The sequence below is a fragment of the Pagrus pagrus genome (genome assembly GCF_965226575.1).
Source record: "Pagrus pagrus genome assembly, chromosome: 22".
Lineage (NCBI taxonomy): Eukaryota > Metazoa > Chordata > Actinopteri > Spariformes > Sparidae > Pagrus > Pagrus pagrus.
In genome coordinates, this window is record NC_140204.1 from 3,534,859 (window position 1) to 3,554,935 (window position 20,077).

General features: G+C 41.0%; 3 protein-coding genes across 5 annotated transcripts; all 3 read right to left on the reverse strand.

The window, feature by feature from the left end:
- Positions 1-5,069: 5,069 nt before the first annotated feature.
- On the reverse strand, positions 5,070-7,476 carry LOC311251594 (uncharacterized protein). The gene is made up of 4 exons (XM_084344080.1): positions 7,414-7,476; positions 6,470-6,522; positions 5,901-6,260; positions 5,070-5,715 (listed from the first exon to the last, which is right to left on the reverse strand). Coding segments are annotated over exons 1-4 (627 nt in total). The 5' UTR covers positions 7,416-7,476; the 3' UTR covers positions 5,070-5,503.
- A 2,603-nt stretch (positions 7,477-10,079) lies between these two features.
- On the reverse strand, positions 10,080-11,418 carry LOC311251201 (uncharacterized protein). The gene is made up of 3 exons (XM_084343556.1): positions 11,358-11,418; positions 10,568-10,675; positions 10,080-10,443 (listed from the first exon to the last, which is right to left on the reverse strand). Exons 1-3 carry the CDS (start codon positions 11,401-11,403, stop codon positions 10,292-10,294), a joined length of 306 nt encoding a protein of 101 aa, XP_084199682.1. The 5' UTR covers positions 11,404-11,418; the 3' UTR covers positions 10,080-10,291.
- Positions 11,419-11,982: 564 nt separating this feature from the next.
- On the reverse strand, positions 11,983-18,574 carry LOC311251174 (CD59 glycoprotein-like). Of its 3 annotated transcripts, none has more exons than XM_084343512.1 (7): positions 18,345-18,574; positions 17,324-17,391; positions 16,855-17,205; positions 14,421-16,581; positions 13,101-13,140; positions 12,240-12,347; positions 11,983-12,115 (listed from the first exon to the last, which is right to left on the reverse strand). In XM_084343512.1, exons 2-4 carry the CDS (start codon positions 17,373-17,375, stop codon positions 16,406-16,408), a joined length of 579 nt encoding a protein of 192 aa, XP_084199638.1. In that variant the 5' UTR covers positions 17,376-17,391; positions 18,345-18,574; the 3' UTR covers positions 11,983-12,115; positions 12,240-12,347; positions 13,101-13,140; positions 14,421-16,405. The 3 variants fall into 3 exon arrangements, with proteins under 3 accessions (XP_084199638.1, XP_084199637.1, XP_084199639.1); XM_084343511.1 differs by having other exon boundaries at positions 14,421-16,584; XM_084343513.1 differs by lacking the exons at positions 14,421-16,581; positions 16,855-17,205; positions 17,324-17,391; positions 18,345-18,574 and having other exon boundaries at positions 11,985-12,115; positions 13,101-13,270.
- Positions 18,575-20,077: the final 1,503 nt, after the last annotated feature.

Below are 20,077 nucleotides of genomic sequence, written 5' to 3' on the forward strand. Positions count from 1 at the left end.
TGACAGCATTTCATTCAACTGCTATAGAAATATGAGACATGCTCAGTATTCTGTGCAGTTTATTTGTTGGCAGATTTATGTAAAATAACGGCTTCATATGGTTTTATTATTGATTTAGCACAAGACTACTGAAGCAAAATACCTAATTTATTGATGCACTTCATCGTTACTTTTAATTTTTACAGTTATGTTTTGTTTTTGTTGGAAACATTGAATGCAAGTTTGGTACAATATGTTTGAGCTTGTGTCGCAGGGTACCAGCTTTAATCTCTGTTAAGTGTTAGATCCAGGATAGACGTCACTTGATAGAAGTAATAATCTGCTATCTAACAACATCTCCTATTGCATGTACAGTATGTATGTTTTTCCTCTGTCATTTTTAAGTTAACTGAGAGGTATTGTGTGTATTGTGTCACCTCAAAGTATCTTATATTTATCTTTTGAATATTTTATACATCAATAAACTGTTTGTTTTCCAGCAGTAAGCTGTCCGTTGTGTTTTTGGCTGCACAGCCAAACAGCCACAGAGTGTTAATGTCAGTGTGTGTCTTAAAGGTTTTATGTTTTTCATCCAAACATCCTGGTGGTTCAGATTTGGAGATATCTATGTAACACATGTAAACTATGTAACTGGAGGATTTAGAAAAGTTCAGGCTCAGCAGGATCAGAAGAAACCGTTTGATCAACAACTCAATGAGACTGTTCAGAGTCGGAGGGTTAAACAAGTTGTTACATCCGGAGTCACTCGAATACACCCGGAAATACACGAGAACACAGATCAGACATGCTGAGGTTACTCTCGTACATATACTGTACGAGGAAGGTCTCAGGAAGTAGAAGTGTGCAGGAGACGGTGTGACGTCACGAGCTCAGCTGGTGTTCAGTGGGAGCCAAACACTTGTTGTTTGGTCAGTAATGTGCGCGTGGCTTCCTGCTTTATGATACAATGTGTGTGATTATTATCATGTTGCATTGATAGTCCTCATTGTGTTTTCACACAGACTCAAGATAAATGCAGTGCACACACAATGCGCATTAAGAAATAAAGCGTCTCGTGGGTGCACATCTGTGCTCTGCAGCCGGACCATGTGCTCTGTGTGCGGGTAATCCCCGCTGCTGCCACGCCTCCTGCTCCATCACACCAAGCCAAGCCCCGCCCCCTTCCTTCCTTATAATAACACACTGCTGCTCACCGGAGTCACACGTTCATCAGACAGGAGGGTCACAACAAGAGGATGAGTCCCGACCTGTGCTTCCTACTTCCATGTGAGTAATAATCATTTAAGTGATTCATTAAAACTAAAGCCTGTCACGAGCCCAGACTTCAGTGTTTGAAGTTCGTAGCAAGTTTGTGTGACGTCAGTCGGCTGAGTGACACACAGCTTGTTGTATGAACTGTGCACAATGAACTTATACATGTCTACATTATGTAGCGTTTAAAGTGTGTGTCGAGCCGAACAAATCCAGATGAGTCGCTCTCTCAGTCGGAAGTGAGAGAGCGACTTGTTTAACAACACACACACACACACACACACACACACACACACATGCGCGCGTGTGACGTGGGGTGACGTGCAGTGGAGTGTAGTATTGTTGTACAAGTGTCTGCTTGAACGTTTGAAGTCATCATATTATTACATTTGTCCATCATGTGCAGGTCTTGCTCCAGTAGTAAGTAGTAATACATTACGTTACAATATTACTGTCTGCGTAGAGTAATATATTACTTATTACACTACTTTTTTGTTACTAGTTACCTCTATAGAACAATGAAATAGCCTAGATGTCTTTAAATAGAGGAATGGTCTTGGACTCAGGGATGAGCAGGCAGACAGAGGATCACAGTCTGATATATTATGAGATAGGAATAAATATTTTGAATTGCATTCTCATCATATGAAACACAACAGACCTGTAGCTTCTATAATGTATATAATGAGACGAAAATCTCATATAAGAAATATATTACTTTTGTAACGCTGCTGTGTTTGTCTCTTTGTCCCCAGGCTGCTTCCTGACACTTGGCAATGCACTCAACTGCAGTGTCACTCAGGATGCTGGCCAACCAACGTACATCATCTCCGACTGGCCTCGAGTCTCAGTGGGCAGCTGGGACTACACATGGGCCAACTCAACTGTAAGTTAGACAACACAGAAGAGCTTACCTCAGTGTTTCCTCACTTTTCATTGAGATCTCAGAGCAGGGCCCTTATTACGCACAACCCTTATGTCCTAGTTCCTTCACTGAGGTTTTGTTTGGTTTGTGCGATTAATTGTTTTTTCTCCCCTCTCTATGTGGACTTAAGGGATATGTGATCGTGCATAACAATCAGAAAATCCCTGGACTGGTGCTAAGAAACACCAACACCACTCTCATCACCTCCAGATGCATTGAAGAGGTCTTCTACACCGGGATCATTGTCTCAAAGGTATTACACTTTTAACATGTTAAAAAAAACCTCTTAAATTAATCTATTTGTAATGATTCTGTAATGATGAGCTGTAAGAATGATTCAATGGATTTTGTGAGCTAAACTGTTACAGTCCAGATAATATTGTGACTTTAGGTGAGGCAAGAGTGAAAAGCCAGATCGAGTGCAGCTAAAGATATGAAGTTTAAAATGGTTCCCGCCAGTCTTCAGACAGTAATGATGTTGTGTTTTCTCTCTGTAGGGGGAGCGTTACGTTGCTCGCTGTCTGAGTGAGTTATCATTTACCTTGTGTCTCACTGTCTTATCCAGCTGTGTCTTTGATGTTAATGTTCACAGTCATATCTATGTCTGTAGATAGATTTATTGACAGTATTTTGAAATGTGTCTTCCCATCTATCCAATGTATTGATGTGAGGATCTCTTTATTTTTTTTACAGTCAGCTGCACTGAAAATGCTCGCTCTTGGAAAAACAAAGGTAGGAACAGAGTACAAGTCATATGCTATATAGTAATTTATGTTAGTGATGGGTTATGACATTCATAATGTAAGATTACATCATGTGTCTGTACTTCCTGTTTGACTTGAGAGTGAACGCAGTAACGTCTTTGTACTTGAGTTCAAAAGCACAATAGCAACATCACAGATGCAGCACTTCCCATTCATAAATAGCAGACGACAATGTGTTCTCCTTTAAGAAGGCCTCAGGTAGAAGTGTTTGTCTTAGTTTTGTAGAAATGGTCCTTTGAGAACACGTTGAAGCTGCAGGGACCAAACTTCAGACACTATTAGGACACACTGGGGTGAAATCTGTTCACCAGGATGTATTTTGGTTGTTTTGCTAACAAGGGGCATGGCGTCCCCCCTCAAATCGCCCACCGACTGTAAATTGTTTTAAGTACTAATGACATTCTTTGAACAAATAGATTCTGAAGTGAGTTAAAGTGTCTGATGGTAGATTAACTGTCAAACTCTCTTTGCTCCTGACAGATTTTCCCCGCCACCGGAGTGCTGCCATCGCTGCCGTGGTTGTCTTTGTTTCATTTACCCTGTTCTTAATGCTTCTGGTTTCCCCGCGCTTCAAATTCAGAGATAAAGTCCCCAGGTATTTTTAAGTTCAACGATACATAAAAATGACATGCACCGCCCTCATGTGACATGTTTGTAATGATGCTCTGTTGTCGTTTGTAGCTGCAGCTGCTGGAGCCCACTTTTCACTGCTGTGAAGAAAGCTGACCCTGACGTGGAGGCGGGGAACGGGTAGGAAGACGTTCTTCTTATCACCTCACGACCATCATGTCGACAAGCTACAGCTGTAGGATAGAGTTCAAGGGAACCGCTTATATTACATAGCCTACATATATATATATTTCTGATAAATTGTCCATGAATGTAATCAGTTCAGGACAATCATAAGCAGTAACGCGATTTGGGAATATAGTTACTTGTGTAACACTTAAGCAAAGCTGAGACGAACATGATTGTGACGGATGTTGAGTTACAGTTTGTCGTGTAGCTCCACCACAGAAGTAGATATGCCCCCAAAAAAGTTTTCTCCTTTGCCGATTTAGTCCACCTGTGGCCTTTTATCAGCTTCATGTTTAGAAAATAAAAAGCATTAAGCATTTTTACCCGCCCACTCTCCAGATTAAAATTCTGTTACACTTGACATAGCAGCATTAAAGCTCAGTAGCACAGTATTTCAACAGTCTCAGCCTTGATAGAAGAACAGAATTGGTGCACAGCTGAATTGTTCTCGAGACTGTGGAAGCTCTCAGACTCTTTGCTGCACCAGCGAGTGCACTTTGAGGACCAAGGCCCAGTAGCAGCGCAGTCACCTCCCCATGTACGTTCAGGACCCCCTTATTGGGTTTACTTGAAACAAAGCTGTGGAAGCTGTGAAACTTGTAATGCAGCACCAGGGCGTGCCCGTTGAGTGTCCTGCAGCATTACAGCACCCCTCTGAAAGTTTATCTGAAGCCTTAACATACCTCACTCATCCCCTGCACAGAGGAATACAGGTGGTATTATATTTAATCTGCCATACGCAGATGACTATCTGTTGTATATCATATTTATTTATATGAACTAATTATATATACTGCATACTGTTTCATACTGTTGTATTATACACTAAATACAAATTATTTATGATACCTAATATTTATATTATTCATATTTCAATGGCTCAGATATAGATATATTTGATTGCATTAATTGTGAGGAGGTCAGTCATTGTTTGTCTTTTAGTCCTAAATTATTCATCATGAGTCCTTCTATTAACTATGATCAGCTGAAGGAGACTGTATGTTTAGTATTACACCTGCTGGGATTGTGTGAATCTGACTCATAAACAATAAGTTAACAAACAGAACAAAGTGAACATATATATTTATAACTAAATACATAAAATAAACTGTATATAAGGGTATCATGTATTATATAATATATTTTCATATATGAAAAAAATAACTTCTTCATGTTTAATTGACGTATGGCTGCAAACTGTCCGGCAACCCCAAAGCCTCAGTTTGAGAATGAGACTCAAAAATCAACTTTTCTTACAAATACCACCTTTAAATGAGACCATGTTAATAAAAACAACTTCTCTCATATTAATGGATTTATTTACAATTTGTTGTTAAGATAAAATAAACAGAACAAGCAGATCAGTTCAGATGAAGCTTCATGACGTCCTGCAGGAGTCCAGTACAGGAGAGATGAGATATGAATCATAATCTCACATTATGGATAAATACATCATGTAGAGAAATGAAAAGTATAAATGTAACATATATACAGTTGTAACATACACATGGTGAACGAGGTCGACATGTTTCTCAGCATTATTTCAGTAACGTGAACACAGAGCAGATTTCAGATCTGTCTAATAAGTGACAGAGTTTGATGAGACGTCCTGTCAAAATAATGGACAACACGAAGGTGAAGAACAACGTTTCCTCCATCAACTCCATCACTGTTTATCTCCTCTGACTCTTACATCATCATCTTATATACATCATGAACAACATGAAGGCAGGATGTGTTTTAACACTCTCATTTACTCTGTTGATCAAACTGTTTCCTCTGATCCTGCTGAGCTGCAACTTTTCTTAAACCTCCACTGGTATTTGATTGGTCGGACAAGCAGTGAATAAACAAATAACACAACGACCACTGCTGCTACCAGTCCTGAAACACACCAGGTAGCAATCCATCCCCAACTGACCCTGTTGTGTCTCTCAGGTGTGTCTGTGTCGGGTCTCTCAGGTTCGGGCCTCGCTGCTGTAAAGAGACCAAACAACAGAAAAGCTGAAGTTGTGACATATTTCTCAGATACTGTGAGAATGAAGTGAAGGATTGTGGGTTGTGGTCGTCCTCAATACTTTTCTTCAGGTTCTTATTGATCCAAAAAGCTGCTGATTGAACCTGATAATAAAGTTCTACTGACTTCTACTCAACCAACTTACCAGAGACGTTGAGCCGACATTCACCAAAGTCCACACCAGAGTTTGTCCTCACATCACACAGGTACCGGCCTGAGTCCTCAGTCCTGAGTCTGGACACATGAAGTCTGAGTCGTCCGTCTCTGAGGACGTCTTTGTCCCACTGGACTCGTCCTACAAACTGTTGATCATGAACCTCTGGGACCTCAACACCTCCACGTAGATGAAACAGGACTGAGACTGTGTGATCAGTGTTCGTCTCACAGAAGATGTAAGTGGAGTCGGGGGAATCGTCAGCTGTGGTTGTGAACATCCATTCCAGTGTGATGTCGTGGTTCTCCTCTGCCTGATAGGAGGTCTGTGCCACATTCACTACAAATGTTCCTGTTGAGGAGACAGAGAGGGAAAGTGAGGAGCAGACACACTGACGACTTCAACATGGCAGCCTTTAAACTCCATCTACATGTTTCTGTGGACAGTTTAGTGACGTCTCAGAGCTGCAGAGGCTCATCAACATCAGCTGTTTGCTCACATGTGGCTACTTTAACTGATTCACTGGATCACAGTGTAATAAAGTGAAGCTGTAAACTGACCACAGACACAGTTGAGGCTGATGAGCAGCAGGATCCTGCAGATCATCTTCTCCCTGTGAGAGGAGACAGAGGTGAAGAGTCATGTGATCACAGTTCAGTCCTCACATGTCCCACAGCAAACATCTACAGTCTGTCTTCAGTCTTTACAACACTGCTTTGTCTTCATTGTCCTGCTCATTACACACAAGGACTTCCTGTCTGCACAGTCTTGATGCTAACGAGCTGCTGTGTTGTACTTCTGACACAAGATGGCGCCAGTGGTTAAACTGTGAAGATGAAGAGTTCAGTCCAACAGTTTTGATGGTGACTCAGTAAAAACACATCAGCAGCTGTTTGGTTCAACAGATTAAAATGAAAGAACTGAAAATCATTTATCTTCATAATAAAAACACTAAAGTGCCCAAAAGTATGTGGACATCTCAAGAGGCAACAACGGCGCCATCTGGTGGAGAACAAGTCAAAGTTCAGGTGTCCTGAACACAAAACAGGAAGTGGAGTATTCAGCCCTTCTGATTGTAGAGGTGTGACAACATAGTGTCAGTGTTGTAACACTGAAACACATATGAACAGTGTCTCCATATAAAATCGTGAGAAAACAACTGCAAATAAACACAAACAACCTTGAATACATGTCCTCTATAGACTCAGTGTTTAGATTCAAGATTAAAATGTTTTTGTTTTTTTCACACAATGTTTAAAAGTAGAAATGAAGCTGTTTCTGGTACAAAGTCCCTCATACAGCTGACTGATACTTTCATGTACAAAAGATCCCATTACGATGTCCTGGAGGCTTCTTGTTCGCAGTAAACTGCCTGCGTGTTCCCACATTATTTAAACAATTGATTTTTTTAAATGGTTGAAAAGACAAAAGATCTCAAACTTTCAGTTATTCAACTTTGAAATCCTGATTTGTTTCCACTGAGTTAAATTAAATGAATACATACATGAGTTTGTGATGCTTCAAGTCCTCGTCGTGTGTTTATCAGAAATGTGAACTCACTTGTGTGTTGATTCAGGAAGTAACGTGTTTCAGTTCAACTCAGAGATGAAAGCTGCACTAACCACAGACCACACATACAGACTGACTGCAGCAGTTTAACCAGAAGTTTACTGCACCCCATAAAATATTAAATACATATATAGAGGAGGATATTTATTTCAGAGATATTCATTAGAAGAAAAAGACTCAGCTGAACTGATCTGCTTGTTCTCATGTGTTGTATGATGTTACAGGACACACAGGAAGTGACGTCTTTATTTATTTGATCTTCATCTTTGTCTTCCGATGAACATTGTTACAATGCACTGTCTTTACCTGATGTTGTTTATAATGTGACAAACTGTAAATAAATCCATTAATATGAGAGAAGTTGTTTTTATTAACATGGCCTCATTTAATAGGTCAAATAAAATCATGTAGTTACATTTAAACATAAAGAAAACTTCAGGAGAGAAGTGCAGTGTTTCCCATCATGCACTGTGTTCTGTGGAGAGAAGAGAAACATCTGCAGCTGCTTTTATGATTGACTTCTGATGCTTCAGACACATATCGATACATACGGAGGAAGATGGAGGTAAACAACATAAACTGTGGTTTGTCTCAGGCTGAATGGGGCCAAGAATGAAACCAGAACACACTGAACTGTTCGATCAGACTAAAGGGGAACTTCCTGCACAGCTTATTTTTCTGAGAACTTTCTGACCAAAAAGTTTCAACCACAACTGCAGCCACATTCAAAATGGTGTTGTTGTTCGGATGCTTGAGCTACAACCTCCTCTGTGGGTGCAGTACAGCAAAGTCTGACTCGGTGACTCATTTAGTTCCCCTGCAGGGACTGAAGACTTCAGCAGCTCCTCTGTGTAACTAATCTGGTTAGTTGAAGTCAGATGAGTCAGTCAGCTGTGTGAGGGACAATCTACCAGAATCATCATTTCCACATGTGTCTCAACTGTGTCTGTGGTCAGTTTACAGCTTCACTTTATTTCACTGTGATCCAGTGAATCAGTTAAAGTAGCCACATGTGAGCAAACAGCTGATGTTGATGAGCCTCTGCAGCTCTGAGACGTCACTAAACTGTCCACAGAAACATGTAGATGGAGTTTAAAGGCTGCCATGTTGAAGTCGTCAGTGTGTCTGCTCCTCACTTTCCCTCTCTGTCTCCTCAACAGGAACATTTGTACTGAATGTGGCAATCAGCAGCTTTTTTGGATCAATAAGAACCTGAAGAAAAGTATTGAGGACGACCACAACCCACAATCCTTCACTTCAATCTCACAGTATCTGAGAAATATGTCACAACTTCAGCTCTTCTGTTGTTTGGTCTCTTTACAGCAGCGAGGCCCGAACCTGAGAGACCCGACACAGACACACCTGAGAGACACGACACAGACACACCTGAGAGACCCGACACAGACACACCTGAGAGACACCACACAGACACACCTGAGAGACCCGACACAGACACACCTGAGAGACCCAACACAGACACACCTGAGAGACCCAACAGGGCCAGTTGGGGAATGATCACCGTGGACTGACAGCAGCAGTTATAGTTTTGTTGTTTCTTTTATTCATCACTGTGTGTCTAAGAAACAAAGGTCCAGCAGAGGATTTCATCAGAAGAGGATCCTGAAGACATCTAACATGACAGTAAAATCAAACCCTCTCAGCTGCAGTCATGTATTAATGTCAGCAGGTGGCACCAGTGGTTACCACTCTGTGACAACATGTGGATCAGGTGCTGCTGCTGCAGAGAAGATCAGATACATCACCGGCTGTGAGCGTCACGTCTCGTTTCCTGTGTCTTTGGTGACTCTGAAGGTGTGTGTGTGTCTGCGTGTGTATGCGCGCGTGTGTGTGAAACATGGACTTGTACCACACAGTGAAGTAAATTCACAACTAACGGCAATATCACCAGACTCCCTTAACAATCACGTGATTTTAAGAGTTGTCGCATCATGAGGAGAAACTTAAAAAACATTGTCAAACGGCTACAACAACATCTAAATCATTGGTGCCTTCTTGTAAATTCGGCATAAAATACAAAACATTCAGATGTTTCTTTCCCTGTAAAAAGTGTCGGTTCAGAGTTCACTGTGCGTCCCGTCTGCTTCTGTGTCTGAAGTGCTTCTTACCTCCCAGCAGCTGTTTCGACTGATTCCATCATTTACACCAAATGTATTAAAGAATGTAACATATTGACAGTAAAGATGTATTTTTTTATACATCTAGTAAACACTAACATAGGCTGCTTCTTTGGAGAAAATAGACTCACCAGACTTCATTTAAAAAACGCTCAATTTTAAGAGTAGTTACGTTAGGAGAGTACTGTACATTTCATGAAGCTCTGTCTACAACACATTCTTAACTATCTGGGCCAACTTGTCGATTCGGCAAACATTACACATAAAGACTCTCCTTTCTTTGTGTAGAAAACGTATTTGGTTTTCCCAGTGATGAAGTTGTATGTTTGCAAATAGGAAGTGAGGTCAGATCTTAAAGGAGCACTCTGTAAGCTCATATAATTACCTTCTGTCAGTTCAGTGTGTGAGTTGCCACATGGATAATCAGATGAAAAACAAGGGCAAAACTTTAGCACATCCATTTTAATCAGAATTATTAAGGGGGACCAACTATCAAATGTGTTAGCCTGACTGCTAAATACATGTTTATTGGCAACATAAAACATTGTGAAACGACTACTTCCTGCACTGTGGGCCAGTGTTACACATTTTAAGGTGAACCTGGGCTGCTTTTACACATTTAAAATTCATTTATTTCTTCTTTGCTTTTACAGAAACAGTTAAATGTTGTGCAGAGCATCAGATGAAGACAGTGGTGATGGCTGAGGACACCAGCAGCAGCAGCAGGACACTGGAGCCTGTGGAGACGGCTCCGTTACACAACTCCCCTTTACAGCACTGTAAGGGGGGTTGACATGCAAAACTTTCAAAGCAGCCTTTGGCCATGACACCTGCAAGACACGATGGAAACACCTCAGTTTGAACAACAGCACAATCTTAAGTGCAGATCTATATTTTATAATCTCAGTATGAGCTTTAAACACTTCTGATGAACGAAGGAGAAGAAGGACTTACGACCCACGACCAAAGTGAAGCAGCTGTTCGAGTTGCGAGGACAGGTTTCGATCTCTGTGCAGGCACTAGTGACTGTGGTTTCGCAGGTGTAGCATCGCAATCCACACGCTGCATAAAAACACAGAGTAGAAGTGTCACACATGGTTTTTAAATGATCGTTAAAACACCCTCAGTTCAAACAGATGTTTTTTGTTCCCAGGTATGTGGTGTTCAGGGCTGAGAAATAGCATATGCGTCTTAGATTTTGAATATCGTTATACGGGTATGAATGATATATGAACAGACACCCCTTTGTTAAAACCTTTAGATTATAGAGAGGAATAAAACTGTAATTTTGTATGTAAGTGTGGCAGAAGTGGAGATTTGTGGCTCAAAGTCCGAGAAAAAAGGCCATTAAAGAAGCACTATGTAGGATTTACTTTAAACACGAGACACGTTTTACAAGGAAAGAAACATCTTAATGTTTTGTATTTCATGCTGAATTTACAATTAAGCACCAATGATTTAAACTTTGTCGCAGTCGTTTCACAAAGTTTGTTGAGTTTCTCCTCATGATGCGACGTCTCTTAAAATCATGCGATTTGTTAAGGGAGTCTGGGATTTTGCAGTTACCTGTGGCTTCACTTCGTTACGTCTCGCAACAGTTGTGTCAAGAAGATCACAACAACAGTTTTTTTTTTAATCTAAATATGGAAAGGTATGACAGCGAACAGCCCAGAGAGAGAGACTAACAAGGTTGTTGTCATTCAGAGAGAATATGGTTTTTAAATCTAGCGTGAATCAAACGTACCTGCAGACAGAGTCACCATCAGGACCAGAACTCCACAAAGCTGCATCGTGACCGGAGAGAAGACCTGTGAGAAAAGAGAACTGGAGGGAAGACGTACTGCTGCCTTTTATGGACCAACTTCTCAATCTTCTTTCAAAACCCGGCAGTTGCATTTCTTCACAACGACTTCTCTGAGGTGACCCAAGTGACCTTAGCATCCTGGAGACACTTACACAGCCTGGACTAGATGTAAACAGTGAGCAGGTGTAAAGAAATGCAAGAACTAACAGTGAAAACTGTGTTGACGTGAATCAATATTAGCAGTACAGCCTAAATTAAATCCGTGTGGGGCGATTTAAATCAGGATGTCGGCTAAATGTTGCAGCAGTTCGTTGATTACTGCAACAACATCTAACATTTCACATGTATTTTGCAACCTATGAACAGAGCACACGACGTACAGCTTAATTTACAAACACTGTCCTCTGTGTGACATTTCTGTAACACCAGCTCTTAATAATCAGAGACAGAGACGAGCTGAACACACGTCTTTATCTGGAGACCACAAGAAAGAAGGAGGACGACACAGTGTGAGACTGAGCGCTTTGACACATTCAAAATTTGTTTATTTCTGCTTTGCTTTCACAGAAACAGTTAAATATTGTGCAGCAGGACGACACTGGGGCCCGCTCAGACGGCTCCGTTACACAAGTCCCCCTGACAGCACTGTAAGGGCGGCTGACATGCAGAACTGTCAAAGCAGCCTTTGGCGATGACGCCTGCAAGACACGATGGAAACACCTCAGTTATAACAACAACAACAACACAATCTTTCAGTGCAGAGATGTATTTGAAATGCTCAGGGTGAGCTTTAAACACTTATGATGTGGGAGACTGACTTACCGCCCAGGACTAAGGTGGAGCAGCTGTCCCAGACGGGAGGACAGGTTTCGATCTCTGTGCAGGCTTTAGGGTCCCTGGTTTCACACGTGTAGCATCGCAGTCCACGTGCTGCATAGAAACACAGAGTGCACGTGTCACACATGGTGTTTACAAGGATGGATACATGTCACTAGTATGAAACGATATACGGTCTCAGATTCTGGATATCGTCATACGGGTATGATGATATAAGTATGAATAAAAGTGGAAAGTCTGGTGTAACTATTCTAATATTTACAACATTAATGAGGTAATAAAACAAAGTTGGATAAACGAGCTGTTCTCAGAGGAAAATAAGGTCCAGAACACTGTTGGCAGCTGGAAAGGTGGCAGGGTCCGCCACATATAAACAGTATGAAATTGTGTTGTCCTTTGAGGTCAGTTTGTCATGAGAGCAAAAAAGGAAAACTACAGAGTGCTCCTTTAAGATCAGATCTCACTTCACCGCTCTATTTGCAAATATACACCTTCATCACTGGAAAAACCAAAAACGTTTTTTACACAAAGAGTTAAAAATGTTCATGTATAACATTTGCCGAATTAACAAGAAGGCCCGAATATTTAAGAATGTGTTGTAGACAGTGTGTGATCAAGTTTATACAGTTCCTCTTACTGCCACAAGTCTTAAAAAAAGCGTTTTTTGAATGGAGTCTGGTGACTTTCTCCACTGTCTTCTTTCGTCCTATCTTAGTAACTGTTACTGAGACCAACATGCTTCTTGTCTCTGTCATTCAGAGAGAATATGGTTTGTAATTCCTCTTGAAAAGATGTTTCTTTTAACCGTTAATGTAAAAACATAAATCTAACGTGAATCAAGCGTACCTGTAGACAGAGTCAGCATCAGGACCAGAACTCCACAAAGCTGCATCGTGAAAGGAGAGAGGAACTTTTAACCAACTCTGGGACAAGTGACCTGGAGGGAAGATGCACTCCTGCCTTTTATAGACCGACCTCACAATCTTCCTTCAAAGCCCGACAGTTGCATTTCTTCACAACGGCTTTTCCGAGTTTGCTAAAGTGACACTGAGTTGCAGAGTTGCTGAGTTACTACGTTGCAGTAGTCCTCTGATTGCTACATCGACTTCCGACATTTCACATTTATTTTGCAACCTATGAACAGGGCACAGGACGTACAGCTTAATTCCCAGCTTGCAAATACTGTCATTGTTTGTGTAAACAGAGCTCCCGTCAGTCGGGGGAGAGTTCAGTGGAGTCAGAAACTTCAGTAACATCAGCTCTTAATAATCATCTGAGAGAGACGAGCTGAACACGTCTTGACTTGGAGACCACAGTAAGGAAGCAGGACGACGCCACAGGGTGCAGCGAGGCTCGGTGTGAACTTTTGACCCTTGATTGAACTGTTTTTTAACTTTTATGAACTTGATGTCCAGAGTGTATCCACGGCCATGAGTCGAGTTGTGTAACATGTGTAGAGGACGGCATACCTGAGGACAAGTTTTCAAAAAGAAATGACTTTTATTCACCGAACAAAACCAACATCTATGAGAGTCTGGAGAAAAGGGTTGAGGGGTCGTCTGGGCCGAGCAGAGCTTCACTGCCTAAACTAAGAAACGAAGCAGCAGAAACAGGACTACCAGACCTCCATCCTCGAAAGACAGAAACAGCCTGTAACCGTCAGGACTGCTTGGTCCTCCTCCAACCTCCTTTAAACATGGACGGAGGCCTGATCACCTGACGAGGAGCACCTGAGAGGAGTGAGTAGAGAAGGTGGAGGGTGAAACGCTTGTGTTTGTTCAGATGATTCAAACCATTGACATGTTGTTTGGGATTCATAGAAAGTTGCTAAGAGATTCTTAAAGTTATAACCTCCAGAAAGAAATGAAGACACCAGAACAACAGAGTTTCCTCTACAGGTCATTTTCTGACTGGTGGAGCAGAAATGAGTCCAGAAAGGTTCATATTGTGAAATGATGGGTGCTTTGAGCTGACGAACACACTAATATTTATCTTGTGATGACACACGGGACAGGCGTCACCTGGTAAACAAACAAGTCAGAAACACAGCACAAATATCTCTCTGAATGAATCTGACTTTATTTCAAACCAAAAATTAAAACAACATATTAAAAAACAAACAAAAGTAACGGTGTCTGAAAAGGAGTAAGTAGAAGTAACACTTACATGATTACTACAGGCCGGTGAAAAGTGCTCACACTTCAGACTGAAGAAGATTTCAGCTTGTAAAGTCTGTAAAAACGTCTTCGGGAATCAATTTGTGGAGCTTCTGGAGACGTTGGAGAACGGTATGGATGCGTTTCATGTTTTTCTAAGGCCGTTTCATGGAGAATGCTGCAACTCTGTTTTGCTGTGAAGCTCCAGAAATGTTTTGTGGTCTACGTCACCTGACTTTGCATCAGCATGACGGGAGGAGATGATGACTGGTTTTAGTTTTTGGGCGAACTGTTCCTTTAAGACCACAATTTACATTAAATGTATGTTTTTAAAAAAATGTTTGGATCCCCATCAGCCACAGCTAACAACAACAACAACAACAACAACAACAACAATTAAAATTAATTTTGTTTAGTAAAATATTTAGGGTTTTTTGTATTCAGCAGTTTACATCAGAAGTTAAATCTGAAGCAGATAACACAGATTAAACAAGCGCTCCCTCTGCTGGTCGCTATCCTTAATAACAGTGATAACAAATTAAAGCTGGTCACACATGATAAAACAACAGTGAATAAAAATATAAATGTAACAAACAAAAATAAAACAGTAATCTGAGGTGTCTTTACGGTGCTTATGATAAATACTAGTAGAGCTTAATAATACAGAGCTTTTCACAACAACGTTTCAAAAGTGCTTTACAGGATTGAACCAAGGTTGAAACATGGTTTTAGGTGAATAAAAACAATCTTTCAGAGAGTAACAACCCCTCCGACAACACAGACTGCAGGAAGTGATTTCAAAGGCGTCACTTAAAAATAAAAACTTACATTTCAAACGATGTAACCATGACCACCCACACACTTCCACGTGTCATGGCGGCGGAGGTTGTGATAATGTGCGGGTTAAGACAGGGGCTTTGTTACATCGAGACACGTTGTCGAATTTTACCAACGAGAGAAACTGACAACGTACTTTCAAATGTCGGACACAGTTCGGACTCTATGTTATGTCCCGTAGTCGTCTCACTTTAACTAAACCTGATTAAAATGTGTCCAAAAAGAGGCATACAGTATTCATAAAAGACTTTGACTAAACAATCTCCTCTTAGACTTTTGATAAATCTGATTTTTTAAATCAGTGAGGTCACAGCTTGTTTGGAGGAGGCGCAAGACTTGCAAGTCCTTGATTTAACTATAAATGTTATAATTTCACCGCTTTCTGATGGATCGCAAGTAAAAAAGATGATGGTGAGTGAAATATGCCATATTTTAACGTAAAACTAAATATTTGATTACCCATTAGCTAACGTTAGCATTCAAGTGAGACACACTGGATGTAATCAAGCCGTAACGTTAGCCAGGAAGTGGTCGAATGCTAACGTTAGCAGCTATAAACAGCTATAATATCTGACAATTTGTCAGATTTGCTCTGTTTATACGACCTCCGATCTGGAGCACAGCAACGTGACACTATCACGGCTTTCAAGCTTTCCTGCCCGAGCACGACGTCGGAAGAAAATGGCCGCCGCCAAACATTAACATTAGTTGGACCAACACTGTTCAAACCTCTGGCAGAGAGAATGTGAAAGAATAATGTCCTTTTAAAGTGCAAAGGGGTTGAAGGTCAGGGGTCACAGTGTGGTGAAGGAGCTTTAAATGCAAAAGGTTGAAAAAATACATTTCACAGAGTGACTTCACGTTCATACGAGGTAGATTTCAGATCGTCTTCTGACTCCATGGACAATATAAAGGCACGATTCGCTTTAACCATTATCGACTTCTACAGTCTGTCTGTGAAGCATCAAAGCTGTTGCTATGGTTACCTGCTGGTATGTTTGACGTGTCCTGATATACAGTGTTATTACCTGCCAGCCAAAGGGAAACAAGTATGTTCTGTGTCCATGGTATAACTTTTATCTCCGATCCTTCTTGGTTGAGCTGAAACTTTTTTGTTGTAAGTCAAACACTGGACTCTTCTCTGAGAAGCTGACGGTGTCAATGAATGAAATCAGACAGGAGTGAACGAACAGAAATGTAAAGAGCGAACAACACAGCTAACAATCCTGGTGTCAGAATCAGTACAACAAAGACGTCGATCCCTCCTCGTCTCACTGTGTTCGGTCTCTCGGGTGCGTCTGTGCTCGGTCTCTCGGTTTTGGGCCAATCCCTCGCTGCTGTAAAGAGACAAATCTGTGTCAGTCACGTGAAGAAAAACATCGTCCTGCAATACAAAACCAAACTCTCCTTAACAGACAAAGTTATAGTTGTTTTGTTGCAACAAACCGGTCATAGACAGCACTTTCCATCCCAGGTATTATTGTACTAAAGAGGGTTCTGATGAGGGTTACGTTGTCATTTTTTACTCTAGTGTCTGCTGCCAACAAACATCTCGAACTGTGATCCATATATGATCGGATACATGTGACGACCGTGACTCAACCTACCAGCGATGTTGAGTGAGAACTGTGTGACCTTCCTGCCAGACTCAGTGGCCGTCCTACAGAGGTACAGGCCCGAGTCTTCAGTCCTGACTCTGGACACATGAAGTCTGAGTCGTCCTGTCCTGAGAGCGTCTTTGTCGCACCGAACCCGTCCTGCGAACTGCTCGTGCTGAGGCTCGTCAACACTGTTGTCCAGGTGATAAAACACCTTCAGCTCAGGCACCACGAACACACAGTGGACCTTCAGTGAGGGGATGGAAATGTTGGACTCGGACGAGAAGCGCCACTCCACTGTGATGTTCTGGTTCTCCTCCGACGGATAGACTGGACCTGTGTAACGAGGCTTCAACAGTCCTGAGAGGACGAGACAGAGCAGAGGTTAAAAGTTGTTTGGTTCTTGCTAAAATCTGTTGGCTGAAAGTGATTTTCATCTTTTCTCTTCATGGATAATAAAGTGAAGCTGTAAACTTACCGCAGGAGGTCAGACAGAAGAGCAGCAGGATCCTGCAGATCATCTTCTCCATGTGAGAGGCGACAGACCTGAAGAGTCATGTGATCAAGATCAGTCCTCACATACATCAACCATCAACCACCGGATATTTTTGATGTCGAGACATTCCCAGCCGACAAAATCAGGTGTTTTTAATGAGAAGTCAGAACAATTTCCACAGTTTTCTGGTGTTTACAAACTGATATTTTGACAAGCTGTCAGGACATTTTCTGTCAACACAGCTGGACATTTTTGATGAGAAGTCAGGACATTTCCAGACGTTTTTGTCGCAACAAAATTGGGCTGCTTTTGTCGAGATGTCAGGATGTTTTCCAGGTGTGTCTGTGCCAACAAAACCCGAATATTTTGTCAAGACGTCTGGATGTTTCCAGCTATTCCAGATATTTTAAGCCAAGACAGGATCTTGTCCGAACCGTGATCCGATGCCAAGCTGGAGACCACTGTTCAATACTGTGCTTTCACATTTACAAGTTTGAAACCACTGGATGGTTATAACAAGACATCAGGACACTTCCAGCTGCTCGTGAGGCAACAAAACCAGGTTTTTTTTGCTTCAAAACGTGATTTGAACCCTGACAGAAATGTTGTTTTCAGCACATGAGCGCATCACTGTCACAACACAGAAGTGAAAACTGAACCTGCAGGATTCCAGCTCGTCATCGGCGTTACTGTGCACTTCACACAAAAACAGGAACCTTTCCTATTTAAAGATATGTTGAACGTTTCTGCATTAAAATCCCTAAAACAACTTGAACTTTCTCACATACTCTGTTGAGTTGTGTTTTTACATTATCCTCAATGATTTCAACAATGTTCAAACCGGAGAAACCTGTCCTTCTGTTCAAGGTTACGGAGCATTTAACTTTGTTGCCGGACAAAGAGGAAGGAAGTCATGTGAGCAGCAAACACTGAGATGGAAGGACAGAAATGTTCAGTCAGTATTTATAAAAGAGCCTGAAATGGTGAAAAGCATTTGAATTACCTTTAGATGCAGATGTGAAAAGATCCCTGTAAAATCCTCTCAGTGGTAAAAATAAAATGATCTCATGAAGCCGTTCAGTTTCCTTGAGTGGATAAAGAATTTAATAAAAATTGAAGGATCCCAAACAGAAAAGAGTCTTAAAAGAACCAGAACAACATGTAAAATCAGATAAAACCAAACTCAGAAACTTAAACCGGACAGACATTCCTCGTTCTGCTGGAGGACTGAGGACTCACCCCCTTGTACAAGCAAACATTGGAGGAGGAGGAGGAGGAGGAGGAGGAGATGTTTTTGTCACATGCAGCAGTGACGTAGTTTGTGTAAAAACAGAGCAGAGACAGAGGAAGCCTCTTCACTCCTTCTCTCCGTCTGACCCGCTTCTTTACTTCAAGTTTCTATTAAATACATTTGGATAAATGTGAAGCTTAAAGCTTTTTGTTGTTATGACGCAGTAAGAAGACACTTTACTTTACTTTCACTTTCAGGTCAGGTCACATGACTCCACCCCTCCCCCCCCAACATGCACTAAACAAACTGCCTACTTCTTGGCACTGTTGCGCAGTGAAGCAGCTCGTGACTATTAAGTAAAACACAACAGGTTTTTGGACTATTTTGCTTCAGTAACGTGTTTTCTTTCAGACAAGGGGAAAGAAAACTTCACATTTCTGTTCTGGACATTTATGCAAATCATCACAATAATCAAAAGTAACTGTCTTAATGTGAACACTCAGCCGGGGAGGTTTCATGTGACATCTATAAACTAAGTAATGCATGTAGTTTAAAAACAGGAGACAGACTCTCTCCAACATCTGGCTGATGAAGCTGAACGTCCTCCACTGCAAGATCTCTAAATGTCACAGCTGGTTCAGTCACTGATCACTCTGTCTTCCCACCACCTGTCAAACATCATCAGCCTTAAAAAATGTCTTGAATCAAAGCAGAATTATAGAGAATTGTGTTGATTACTGTCGTATTTTAAGTTTCTGTCACAGAAGTTGTGACTCTTCTGTATGTAAGTCTTTTAATATCATACACCTCCAGGCTGTCAAGAAGTTAGAGGATTATCAGCGACACGGATCATGATAATAAACTTTATTTACACAAACTAATGAACATACTTATGGATTTTTCTTGCAATAATTTCTTGAAAAAAAGTCATAATGAAAAAATATAAAACAGGAATGTTCTGACATAAATATAAACAGTGTTCACAACAGTATTTATGAGAAAATTAACTCATTTACTTATTTAACTTAAGCAAAAAACATCTTGTGAATACAAATACGGTCTTTAAGAAAAGAAAATAGATAAATTAAACATTTAAACGTGAGATTAAAGTGGTCAAACTCTTCACAGGGACATGTAGAAAACAAAATTGATTGATGAGAAAAGAAAAGGACACAAGAAAAACATTGTATGAAAGTATATATTTACAGATATATATAAATATACTGGCTGTATTTTACTTCTATCTTATTGTGCAGCTTTAAAAACAACAACAGTGTGTCGCGACTTTCTTTACACAATCATGTTCATCGGTGTGAACATGAAAACATGGTTTCCCTGCTCCATGTCACTGATTTTCTTTCACACTAGCTGCAGATTAAAGTTGTATTCTGATAGTTGTCACCTTATCATGATGCTTTATCCTACAGTAGTTGTACAAACCTTCATTTAGGTGTTTGGTGATAGACGCTGGCTGTTTTTACTGTAGCAAAGTGTTTAAAGGCAGC